General features: G+C 40.6%; 1 protein-coding gene across 1 annotated transcript in view; it reads left to right on the forward strand.

The window, feature by feature from the left end:
- Positions 1 to 13,277, forward strand: part of LOC124870081 (solute carrier organic anion transporter family member 5A1-like) — a 50,589-nt gene extending 37,312 nt beyond the window's left edge. The window contains exons 5-9 of the mRNA XM_047368549.1: positions 1,900 to 2,098; positions 4,366 to 4,525; positions 5,523 to 5,767; positions 7,762 to 7,826; positions 7,963 to 13,277. Of these exons, the coding sequence (XP_047224505.1) occupies positions 1,900 to 2,098; positions 4,366 to 4,525; positions 5,523 to 5,767; positions 7,762 to 7,826; positions 7,963 to 8,489 (1,196 nt within the window). The 3' untranslated portion in view covers positions 8,490 to 13,277. The remainder of the gene's footprint in view (positions 1 to 1,899; positions 2,099 to 4,365; positions 4,526 to 5,522; positions 5,768 to 7,761; positions 7,827 to 7,962) is intronic.
- Positions 13,278 to 13,528: the final 251 nt, after the last annotated feature.

Consider the following 13,528-nt stretch of genomic DNA (forward strand, 5'->3'; position numbering starts at 1 on the left):
GTCGTGAGAAGTTTAAATCGCTGAAAAGTGAATATTTTGCTTTGAAAGCCATAGACTATAATTGCTTCCATGTCCTCCATTGCTGCTTTGGGTTTGTGTCGCATAGACAAATGTCACATTACTTTTCAGGTCGCCTTGCTATGACGACCGCGCCCCATCAGGTGGTACTGGTTGATTGTAATGGAAAACAACACGATCCATGTAAACCCGAGTTGAGTCGGGCCGAGCTGAGCCGGTACCACTGGAAGAGAGCCATATGTAGTGAGAAGATAATCTTGGGTCCTCATCCAGCCTTGTTTGACTCAGTTTAACTTGATTTAATCCTTTAATTATTGCTGTAATTGTAGATTGGGACACATTTAGGTGAGCAGATATTTTTTGTTGTCAAGATCAGCACACATATGCCTTCTGGAATGGCCTGTTCTCTTCTCTTTCCCATTTTGAAGAGTGGCTAGAAGAAATGGTGCCATTAAAGGTTGAATGTTTCACTTTTTTCCATGTGAGATTATTCTGCTGAAATAATAGATAAATGTATTCATTATTCATTTACCAGGAGGTGCCATAATTGTGCAGGTGCTGTAAATTGAATATAATCAGTTAGACAGAAGGAACGATTGTTGAAATTCTCAGTTGTGTTCTTAGCTCATGTCTCCAAAGCTTTGACCTCCTGTTTTAGTGTTTATCATGAACTGTGTGCCAGTAGCTGGAAGCTTTCAATTTTTCTGTGGAGGTTTTTAATTCGTTAAAGGATTAATGACGCAGAAGAGTTTTATCAGTTTTGACCAGACTGACAGCAAACCGCCAGGCATATATAATATTAGTGATAATGACAATGCCTCAAACACGGAAAACAGTTATCTCAGAGTTGTAAGGTTTATGGGTTAGGGTTAAACAGTTTATCAGTTTATTCATATTAGAGATATGTTCAGTAAAACGTCCAGTCAGGATGAGGAGAAGCTGTGAGGAGGCACGGTTTCCGCCTGGGTTCCTCGCTCTCCGTCCTCCGAGGCCTCCCACGCTCGCTGTCATGGTGATTCAATGCTGCCCGGAGGCGGCGGCTGCTGCAGCTTTCTGTACGGGCGCTCGTTGTTCAGGGGAGACGGGTGGCTGCAAAGAAAAGTTGAACTTGATAGAGATTAATGGCAGAGGAGGAGCAGAGCACTTAGATCAAAGCTGGTTTGTCCGAAAGAAAAACAGATACCAATAAAAAATAAAATAAAAACAATCTTTATTACCTCTGGAGCGCATGCAATAAATATAATAAATACCCAACAAGAGTTATGACTTCCTGTCAGAATATCAGGCAGACCAATGTACAAAGAGAGAAAGTTTTCCTTTTGCACAGAATTATTTTGTTCCCCTTTCGTTTAATATGAATAAATTGTTTCTGTTTTCTTTCCTGGACAAACAGAACCTTGATTTTACTACCCGAAAATAAAAAACTAATACATAAATCAAGTCACAAGTGACTTGATTTATTGTAATTTATGGTTTTTCTGACAGTCCCTTGTTTTGCTTTTAGCACTGTTGTGCAGTTTACATGTTGCAATTTTTGTTCTGAAATTACTTCTTTTGTACAATTAGGCTAGAACAGCAAATATGTAAAGAACAGAACCAGAACCATCCTTCTCTAGTCAACATGACTCACAAACCAATGCAAGTTCTTACATTTTTATTAATTTGATCCAAAAAGTATTTAGTTCTGAACATTTTTAAGGTGTGTATCAAGCTATTGTTTATATCATATAGAAATACTTTGATCTCACTTGTTTTGTTTCTGCACCATAATTTTCTAAGCAAAGAATCTCACCAGACTCTGCAAACTGCATCATTAAGTTTACCATGAAGCTTCTGACCAATTAGTGAACTTTCTGACGTTTAAAATGTGTCCTCTCTCAGGTGTGATCATCGTGCCCAGTGCCGGCGTGGGCATCGTGCTGGGCGGCTACATCATTAAGAAGCTGAAGCTGGGGGCTCGGGAGTCGGCCAAGCTGGCGATGATCTGCAGCGGGGTGTCGCTGCTCTGCTTCTCCACGCTCTTCATCGTGGGCTGTGAAAGCATCAACCTCGGAGGGATCAACATCCCCTACACCACCGGGTGAGGGGACAGTGGGAAGGGGTGGCTGTGTTGTTGTTCAGGAGCAGCAGATCCTACACGAGTCGTTTCAGAATCTGAGTTTAAAGGTTCCTGCTGGTTGTTGGAGGGCGGAGAGAAGGGAGGGAAGAAGTAAAGAGGTTAGAAGATAAACAGGAAGCCGCGAGGAAACAGTTAAATTCACTCTTTACAACACACACATAAAGTAAAACAGTCATGATCTCAGTAATTTCCAAGTTCATTCCTTTGGTGTTTAAACTAGAAATTTAATCAATCATTAACTCAAATTATTCTGTAACATCGACCACAAAATTCACTGTATTTTGTTGGGATTTGTTGAAATGTGACAGACCAACACAAACTAGTGAAAAGAAAATGATACATTGCTTTTAAAATTCTTTACAACTATAAATCTGAAAAGTGTGGCGTGTATCTGTGTTCAGCTACCTTGAGTCAGTACTTTACAGCTGCATGTATTTTAAGGCTTGTCTCTATCAGCCGAACACATCAAGAGAATTTTGGCCCATTCCTCTTTGAAAAATAGCTTAAGCTCTTCTTAAAACACAGATTAAAATTGTTAGGTCTGGACTTTGACTGGGCCATTCTAACACACGAATATGTTTAGATCTAAGTAATTTTATCTGGCTGTATGTTCAGGGTCGTCCTGCTGGAGGGTGAACCTCCAGTCTTTTGCAGCATCTAACAGGTTTTCTACCAGGATGATCTTATATCTAGCTCCACCCACCTCTCTACCCGCTCTGACCAGCTTCCAGTTCCCTGCTGAAGATAAGCATCTCCAGAGCATGGCACTAACAGCTGCTTGATTTCCACCACACAGATTGTTTTGCATGAAGGCCAATAAGCTTAATTTTGGTCTCCTCTGACCGGAGCACCTTCTTCCATATTTTTACTGTCTTCTACGTGGCTTGTGGTGAACTTCATGTCTTACTTTCACCATGGCTTTCTTCTTGCCACCCTTCCATAGATTTATGGAGTGCATGACTAATAGCTGTCCTTTGGACATATTCTCCCTCCTGAGCTGAATAACTCTGCTGCTTCTCCAGAGTCACCATGAACTGTTTCTGTGATTTCTGTTCTCGTTCATCGGCCTGTTAGTTGAGGTGTTCTTCCATGTCTTTGTAGGTCTGTAGTTGGTCCATCCTCTCTCCATGATCAGATGATGGATCAAGCAGAACTCTGTGAAATGTTTGAAGTTTGGGATATTGTTTTCGAGCATAACCCTCCTTTAAACTTCTGCACAACCTTCTCCCTGACCTGTCTCCTTCATGATGCTGTTTGTTCTCTGATGTTCTCTTACAAACATCTGAGGTCTTCACAGAACAGCTGCATTTATACTGAGGATAAATGAATAAACAAGATAATCTGAAGACAGTTGGTTGCATCAGATTTTATTGTCTTTATTACAGCATAAATACCTAGAAACGGATTTCCACAAGGCACCAATGCTTTAGAAACAAATACAGATGTATTATTTTATGTTATGTGTTGGTGTTATTATTTAGCTGTTGAGAATATCTGGAGTGCTGCAGGTACCTCTCTGAAAAAAGACTTTTTTAGATGATCAACCTCTGCTCTGATCTCTAAAAACGAATGTTTTCTGGCTTCAGGGCATTTTAAACACTTTAACACCCTCCTCCCTTGTTTTCCCGCCTCCACCAGTAAACAGAAACTCTGAAAGGTTTTATCTAATCCAGTTTGGCCCCAGGGGCAGTTTTGTTGTCGGCTCGTCTGTAAATTCTGAGAATCTGCAGATCTGTGCAGAGATGCTGCATAATGAGTGCATAAACGGAGGCGTTTTCTGTTTGGACAGAGTGTCTCTCAGGGAGATTACATGACTCAGATGGAGAGAGTCCAAGGACAGCCTGGGACAGATGGTCTTTGGCTTGCTGTCTTGTCTTTTCACGTGTTTCTTCCTCTGCTTCTTCCCCATCGTCTAGTTTTTCATGTCCTTCATTCATCTTCACATCTTCATGTTTCTCTGTTATTTTATTCAGGTTTTTATAGTTCTTTTATTGTATTTTCCTAATTTCTTACTGTCTACTCTCATTTTCTGCTTATTTTTCACTAAATCAGCCCATCTTCTAGTAAGAGTTTGGGCAGATCATCCACTAACACCATGGTGTCTGAATGTTTCTCTTGCTGCATTCCAATATCTGGGAAATGTGGGATCCCTGAGGTCATTGCTCCTCACGTCACCCTGTTAGTAACATGAATCTTGTCTCTGACTGTGAATGTTCTCCTCTCCACAGACCGACGCTCACCATGACTCACAGGAACCTGACAGGAGGTTGTAATGTGAACTGTGGATGTAAAATTCACGAGTACGCTCCGGTCTGCGGCTCCGACGGGATCACATACTTTAACCCCTGCCTCGCCGGCTGCGGCAGCGTGGCCAACGACAGCAACGGGGTAAGAAAGACGGCTGGGGGGTAAAATCAAGTTTAAATGCTGAATTTTAACAAGAATTGGTTGCACAGGTCTGGATGTCTCAAATCCACGCAGTCAAAACTTTACATACGGACTCCAAAATAAACATACGCTCCCCCATTAATATTTGGTGCAATGTCCCTTACCAAGTTGCAGAGAGAACACATGTTTTTGTAACCATCAACAAGCTTCTGGCTTCATTCTAATTGGATGTTTGATCGCTCTTCTAGGCAATATTACTACAGTTCCGATAAATTGGTTGGTTTCGTGGTGCTGATCCATTTTAAAAGGTCTGATTTATCCATTCCAAAACCAGTTCTGATGTCTGTTCTAGAATTTGATCTGCCAAGCCTGATGGTGCCACCACCATGCCTAACAGTTGGCAGTGTTGTTAGGTATGAAGGCCTCACCTTTACTGCTTCCATCATCCTTGTCGTTGTGACCAGACAGCTCAGTCTTTGTCTCGTCTGACTGTGAAACCTTTCTCTAAAAGACATTTGGCTGGAGGAACCAACTTCATGGCCACCACAAAGGAACAGCTCTACATGTACCTTCACTAAACCCGACATCAGCTGTGTTTAAAATGTCTGGACTGTGCTTAAAGTTGGTTCTGTGCCTGGACATCAGACACGTCTGTCAAGAAGATTCAAACATCCAGGCTGATTCATGCCAGAAGGTTTTTGTGTCAACAGATAGATTGTAGTAACTGTGAAACTTTCTCAGAGATATTTAAATAAATAATAAGTGGAGATGCACCTAGTTATTGTTTTCAAAAATCATTAAAGATGTATGTTTTGCAAGTTTTCCCCCTAAGGAGGGAACAGGTCAAATTAATCAATAAAATCACAAAATTATCCAAACAGTCAAACTGTGTGTCTGGTTCCACAGCTCTTTAGCCTTTCACTACTTTTCCCTCATTCACTCACATGTTTTAAACATGTTATCTAAACTGCTACGTGTGTCCTTGTGTGTCGCTCAGATCCGGAACTACTCGGACTGCGCCTGCGTCCAGAGCCGCCAGGTCATAACGCCATCGTCCAGCGGTCAGGGCAACAACCAGCTGCAGCTCGTCATCGTCAAAACCTACCTGAACGAGAACGGCTATGCCGTGTCGGGGAAGTGCGACCGCACCTGCAACACCCTCATCCCGTTCCTCATCTTCCTCTTCATCGTAACACTAATCACCGCCTGCGCCCAGCCCTCTGCCATCATCGTCACCCTCAGGTAAATAGTTTTCTTATCTCTTTACCTGAAGTGCAGCATCGTAAACTGACATCTTCCACAGAGTTGGCACAACTTTCTTAAATGTAGATGTGAAAGTTTTCTCTTCTGGAGGAAGAGAACTGTGGACTGTGTAGGCCATAAATGTAATTAACAATTCTAGACAAAAGGTGAGATGTGTGCACCTCAGAATACCTTTCAAAAATGTAAAAATCTGTGCACACAACAGGATTTGCCACTTTAATTTGAAGTTGTGACATCTCTTCAATGCTGTGAACACATTCAGGCCATTCAGAGGTCAAACTGAAACGTTCCCCTTTATGCTGACGACTTTTTACTTTTTGTTTCAAATTCCTTGTTTCTTTATTTTCTCTGCTGCCATTACTTGACCAGTGTGGCCGCCACAGTTAGTATTTCTCCAAAGTTTTTATGTTAATTTCATGTCAACTGATACGGTCATAGTCTGGGACCAAGTTGTGGACCAAGATGTAGACAAGCACTGGGCGGCAGCATGTTGAAAACAAGTCCTTTCATTCAGGCACCACAAAAAGCACTTACAGGTTGTAGGAGGTACAGAGGCAGAAATAATCCCAAGGGAACACGAAGATTGACGTGACAAACATGACCAGGAGAATTGAGGAACCAGCGAAGAATAATTGGCAGAACCAGGTATATAAACAGGGAGAGGAGGAGAGTGGACCAATGAGGGAGAAGCTAGGGTAATCAGAGGAGAAGTAGAAACAGGTGCGGGAACTGGCTGTGGAGACTGAGGGAATGAATGGTTACTATGGTGACATGAAAAAGGGAGAGCAAAAACAAACCACAACAAATACTGAACTAACTGGGAGGGAAGCAGAGAAAGTGATGACTTAGAAAAAATGCAAACCAAAACATGAACAATAAGTGGAACTAAGTATAGCGGCAAACAAATAACTAAATGCTAACCTGTCAGAAGGAACTGGAACAGTAGAGACTAACACGGGGAACTAGGGCCAAGGGGAGGAACTAGTAGGGCACAGAGAAGGGGACAGGAGAACACAGGAAATAATGAAACGTAGTAAAGAAACCAAAGGGACAGAATATACAAAACAGTCAAACGTAAACAAGCGCAAAAACCAAAATAGCAGATCCTGACAGATACAGATTTTTAATTCCCTCATCCTTTTTTGTTACCCTAGAATCCATGATCTTATCTTACATCTAAGATCCATTTACAGATATAAAAAATGATTTTAATGTCTAAGTCTAAATATTTCCTGGTAGGTCACAGTTATCTGTGTTGAGAGTAACTATATTTTATCCATAAAGGAATAATGTCCCAATATACTAATTTAATATACTGATTTATGGAAGCCATGTTGAATGTTTTGCCACTCAGAGGAGCATATGAGAGCTGTGCTTTGGCGAATGTGATGCAAGAGCATTAGCATTACAACTAAATACACTGAAATAATGTACCACTTGTGGCCACTAGGGGGTAGTTCTGAAAACATTTTGGACTTTCAAAAAGCATCAACTGCTGTCAAGAAATTAAATTACCATCAACCTCTCATGTTGTATTAAGCTGAATTTGATCCTGGTGGTAATAATTGTCAAATTAACAGCTAAAAACAGTTCCATTTAAAAAGTGAAACGCATTATATAGATTCATTACACAGAGTAATAAAGTTTAACATAATTTTCTGTTATTTTAGATGGTTATGGTTTATAACTAATGAAAACCAACATTCAGTTTCTCCAGATATTCAATAAATGAACCAATGAAAATGGTTTTTCATACAAAAATGTTATGGTCTAAACAATCACGGGGAAGACCACTGACGAGTTTTTCCAGCAGAAATTCACTGATAAGCTAAAGAAGCTGCCTGACTGCTGTATCCAAACATTCTAATGGAAAGTTGATTGGAAGGAAAAAGTGTGGTGGGAAAGGTGCACAAGCTACATGGATATGCATTGGCTTCAGGGGATTTCCATTTCTGTGTGTTTGTGTGATGCAGGTCTGTTGCAGAGCAGGAAAGGCCATTCGCTTTGGGAATGCAGTTTGTTCTCCTCAGGACTCTTGGTGAGCAGAAGCAGATAGACTATTAGATTTGAAGATTCATATTTTTATCTTTTTGGTTGAATTTTGTTTGGTGCTGTCTTCCTTCTTCACATAAATAAGCTTCCTTTCCCCTTCTTCTCTGTTTTCTTCCTCCCAGCGTACATCCCGACCCCCATCTACTTTGGCGCGGTCATTGACACCACCTGCATGCTATGGCAGCAGGACTGCGGCGTTCACGGCTCCTGCTGGGAGTACGACGTTACCTCCCTGCGCTTTGTCTACTTCGGCCTGGCCGCCAGCCTCAAGTTCCTGGGCTTCTTCTTCATCTTCCTCACCTGGTACTCCATCAAGTACAAGGAGGAGCGAGTGGAGCGCTGGCTCAAACGGCATCTGTCACCCGTAGACACCGTGGGGAGTCTTGTGTGCCATCCGGGCGGCCACAAGGGTCACGCCCGCACCCGTTCGTGCCCTGTCAACATCCCCCGCACCGACCCTGCTGTGCCGCACGCTAACGCCCCTCTGCGCGCTGGTGCCCTTAACCGAGGCGTCAGCACGCAGAGTTGCCCTGGTAATGAACTGAAAGCAATAACTCCTCCTCCTCCTCCAGCGGGTTCGCCTGCAGCGGCAGTCGCCCCCAACCCCGCTCCGGCCCGCTCGCTGGAACACGTTTCAGTCCGAGTTTAAATCCCTGAAACTGATCCCAGAACTTCTTCTGGCTGCTGGCGCCCCTGTCTGTGTCAAAAACCATCCACTGGAGGCCCAGATTTATTCAAACGTTGGACAGATTTTAGTGACCGGAGAGCTTAGAAAGCTTGGTGAGAAAAGAGAAAGAGAAAAATCAGCTTGAAAGCAGTTTTGTTTGTGATGCAGCGAGCAGAGAAAAGCTCAGAGCTCTTTGGATGGATGGAAGATCACGGATCATAATTCCCTCCCTCACCCTGGCTACACGTGCCTTCTGTCACTTCAGTCCTCACATGTACAGAACCGGAAATCACCCCGACAGACTGTAGGACTTTCCTGGATGGATACCTCAGCTTTCTCCTCACATCTGTCTGCTTCTGCTTCTCGTTTGTTACTTTCTTCATCATCACGCGAGCGATGTTCGTCCTTGTCAGAAAAACAAAAAAAAAGAACTCCTGGAAATGTGAAACAGGATGATTCAGTGTTAGGAACTGCAAACCGATGGCATGGTGCTATGTTAAAACAGCGTTTAGTGTCCAGTTTTTGTTTGTTTCATGTTTGAAACTGTTTAAATGCAGCCAACAGGTCAGTGGGCCGAGCAGCAGGACACATTCCTGTCCGATGTAAGGCCTTTTGTTGCTCCCTCCTGACGCAGCGACACACCGCTGCAGGTTGGATTGTTTTCCCTTATGCCAGCTGCGTACAATGAATCCATACATCTCAGCAGTGTCGTGCAGCCCAATAAGCAGCTTTAGCTGAACAGAACAGGATCAGAATTTGTCCTCCTGACCACATTCCTGGTGGAAGTAGCCAGCTGCAATCTTTCAAATAAGAAAGGAAGAAAGCTGGAAGGAAACAGAACAGAAACAGCTGACTGTCATGTAGAGTCCTAATGAAGTTACCTCCTCATCATCAGCTGGGAAAGGAAAACGGGTCTAAAGAGGCAGATTGAAAACTTCCTTTCATTCCATCATGTTGGTTCAAAAACTCAGATTTACGGGTTTCCAATGACCGTCCTTCTTGAAACAATATGATGGAATTATCTGTGTCATCAGTACAAATGTTTGCAATAGTTCCCGCAGCATGAAAACGGCGCTCTGCTCTCAGCCCATCAAACGTAGCTGGATCGAAGTAAATGTAGAAAAGCCCTTTCAGTCTGAAACCTGTTTATGATGCTCCTACACTGTTAGTGCTCGTAAAATAGGTTTATCCCCACTGAGATGCTCTCCTGCAGCCTTTCATCAGCAGCACAGTCGCCTCATGGGTCATCTCTGATCTAGGTTCATTCTTTATCGCCACCTGCAGGACTTCTCTCTTTATGCAGCCCTGCCATATTTTACCCCACAAAGTCTGAAATGAGGGTGGAATGGTAATTATTCTGGTACATTAGGTGAACAAGAGCTTTATCACTCCCAGCCACCAGCTCAGCCAAGTTGTGGTGCAATTTGGAGGCGTGCTAAATCTCAATGTTAGACGCCTAGCTAGATTCTAAAAGTTAGAAAGTAATTCCTTATGTTATAAGATGGAACTTTTAGTTGTTTTATTCTTTTAAAAAAGTCTAAATTGGTTTAAAATCTTTTAAATCCAGCTGACGGATCACTATTTGTTCAGCAGAACTTGCTTCATCGGTTTCTGCTGGATTATATGTGATGCAGATCCTGTAAAAACTCAGTAAAACTGTTTAAAATCTAATTAAGTCTCCAAAAAAGGTAAAGACTGGCCTCGAACCTACTTTTTGCATTCGTAATCATAGACTAAAGTGTGAATATTTTGTTTTATAACATCTGTGAAAGCTTTAAAGAAATACTGCCTGATTTGTTTTGGAAATGTGCCATCAGGACTGCAAGGAGGGATGCATTGTGGGGATTTCCAGGTTAGTTTCCCATCAGTTATGTGGCATAGTTGCAGAGATCACTGCATTCTGTCCTGCCTTCTGTGCACTTTACACAACAAAAACACAATATTCCCATCTGTAACAGGAACTTCCATAGGGAATCTCCTGCTGAAGGTGTAAACAGGAAACTTACAAAGTCCGGACCTCATTCCTCGGCACATTCCTCCGACGTGTTCCAGCGTTCATAATGTGAAAACTGTCTGACACTCTGGACCAGTCTCTGCCTGAAAGAGTTGGGTCCAACATAGAGCTTTCCCTCATCTCATGAAGCCTCCAAGCAGAAAACAGTTTAAGCATCTAAACAAAGTTCAACTGTAGTATCCTCACTAGATTCCCAAACTGGGATTTCATTTGATTTTTTAATGATTCTTTTTAAACAGACAAAGCTTGAGGTCAAATTAAGATAAATGTTGGATGTTATTCTGTGGTAAAACATAAAAACATGATTTATTTTATTAGTTTTTATATTTAAATCCTAATAAAAAGCTTTGATTCAGAATCAACCCATTATCTGCCCCCAGCTGAGTATGAGCTCTGTTGTTAAATATTGAAGTTCTACGTTAGCAGGATAATTAAACAACTAAGGGAGCAGATGTGTATCATTCTGCATCTTAGAAGTGATTCTCTTTTAAACGTCTGTGTGGAAATATACTGACCTAAAGCCATGCAAAGGAGTCTAGGATGATTGTACCACATTCAACTCAAAGGGTTTTCAGATTTAGTGTTTAAATTTCATCATTTAGAACAAACTATATTTTTCTTCATAAGATGAGTTAGTTTTAGGTGTTTTATCTGTAAAAAATAAAAAATAAAATAAATATTGTGGTAATTTTACTTGTTTGCAACAGACCAAAGTCTTAACTTTCATGCAAACTCGAATCTCAGATGAATTGTTTTCTGAGGACACCTGTTGGTCAGACTAGGAACAGCATGCAGAGACAGAGGATTTGTGTCTCTGTCTTTGCATTTTATCATTTAATATCTGCAGATTTTCTTGTATAGCAACCAGCAGATTTGGTTGGAGAATGCAGACTGTAGATCATGCTGTTAGTGTGTATGTTGCAAAGTTGGAGCTCATTTTCCAGCTGTAAAGACAATTTAATGTCGTTTTTAATATATAGAACTTTCTGACTTGGCCCAGCTCTTTTGAAACCCAGCAAACTGCAGATAAATGTGTAAATGTGACGCTTCTGTCATTAATTCCAATGTCTTGTAAAAGTTTTAAATTATTTCACAGATGAAGGACAGAAAACTGCAGTTTATTGCGTCTGTTGAAGCTGTGCAAAACATCGTCTGCTTAAATTATTCTTAATCATCAGTTAAAAACTTATCAAGGCAGCAGATGTACTGGCACAAATTTTAATCAAATATCCATAAACCCAAGATTGTTTCCTCATTCTATGACATATTATTATAGGCTGTGTGTTTGTTCTGTATTGATTATTCATCCAGATACATCTTGACCTTAAAAATTACACTTTAGGACAATCAACAGATATTCAGATGGGATCATGCTTTGCCCTTTCAGAGATGTTGAGCCCTGAAAAAATGACATTAAAATCAGTCATTTCACACAGCAACAATCTGTAAAAACTTTAGAAATGCTGGAAATTTGAACTAAAAACACAAATCTAAATAGGTTTCCTGCTTATTTTCCTTATTTCCCTGCACATTATTTTCCATAACCTGTCTTAAATCAATTTAAATGACTAACTTTTCGATTTTGTCTCTGCGTTATTTAAACGACAGAAAATAGATCACTTTGATACGTTTTTTTTAAACATGTTTTGCTGTTTCAGTGATGGTTTGAACCTACATATAGCAAAACAGCATTTGCACCATTTTATTGCTCCTTTAGGGGTTTAGTTTATCTACAATTATTTGTTACATTTACAGTTTTTTGTGCAGAGTATTTTTGTTCTCTTCTGAGTCGAGCCTCCTGTTGTCAAACTGTTTAAAAACTCAAGTTTCTGTGTTACGTTTCATATGTGCAAGTTGAGACTTTTACCAAACTCTGCAAACTGTCTCAAAGTTCAGGATATTTTTTGAAGAAAACCGTTGCTGACTACTGAACACTCTGCAGCTGACGTTTTACCTGTTGTCAAGCATAAAAAAATACAGTCCTGTCCTGTTTTAATGCAGGAAAAAGGAATCTAAATATTGATGCATATTTGTTCACAGATGTAGAATAAATGTCTCATTTGATGCAACGGGAGCTTTTACGATCCGAGGTGCAAACGGAGCATTTTTGTTACTTGTGATTATAAGAAAACAGACAATGATCATCTCATAATGCTGTAAAAGAAGAAAAAAATCAAACTTGATGCATAGTTTCAGTATTTAACACTTTAGAAGTAGTAGAATGAAGTAAAACTGTGGAGCACGACTCTGTCTTCATGTAGAAAAGCAGGTAATAGAAACTTTTGTCACGTCTGTATTTAAACCGCTGTTTGTTCTCTGCTTCAGCTGCTCATGTCTCACTTTTCACATTAAAAAGCACCTCACAGAATGAATGATCACTGATATCTGAAAAGTCATGTCAATAAAAACACAGGCCTGAAGATTTATAACGTTGTGTTCTTCACCTTGAATAACTTGAAATTTCTGTTCTGAGACGGCACAAAAATCTGCAGATTTTTCATTGTCGTTTATCTCCACATGGGTCATCTCATCATCTCCAGACTGATCCAGCATCTCCTTCAGGCTAGCAGTTTATGTTTTATTTTTTTTTAAAAGAAATCAGTTTTATTTATTTTGGAGAACAGTGATTTTGATTTAAAACGCAGCACTGATGGGAGACGGGATGCGGACCTGTGGACGCACCGTTCACAGCTGCCTCAGATGCTTGACCTCTGTCTAAAAATGTGACAAACAGAATAAAACAGTATTACAGAAAGCATCGGCGTCTGTTTTTATTTCTGTTTTTTTTTTTGTTATTCAGGGTTTATGGACATTTAGGGACATAACCACTCTGGTAAAGATATTCTAAGTCTTAAATAAATCATAAAAAGCATTTGCAAAGACACTTTGGGCACCTCTTTAAATTGCCATAGAATTCTGTTTTTAGATTTTGATTATTTATTTAATAAATTAATTATAAACTACCTTTTTGAAGTTCATTGGAACGTAATTAGTAATTCGTGACTTC

The sequence above is a fragment of the Girardinichthys multiradiatus genome, chromosome 6 (assembly GCF_021462225.1).
Source record: "Girardinichthys multiradiatus isolate DD_20200921_A chromosome 6, DD_fGirMul_XY1, whole genome shotgun sequence".
Classification (NCBI taxonomy): Eukaryota; Metazoa; Chordata; class Actinopteri; order Cyprinodontiformes; family Goodeidae; genus Girardinichthys; species Girardinichthys multiradiatus.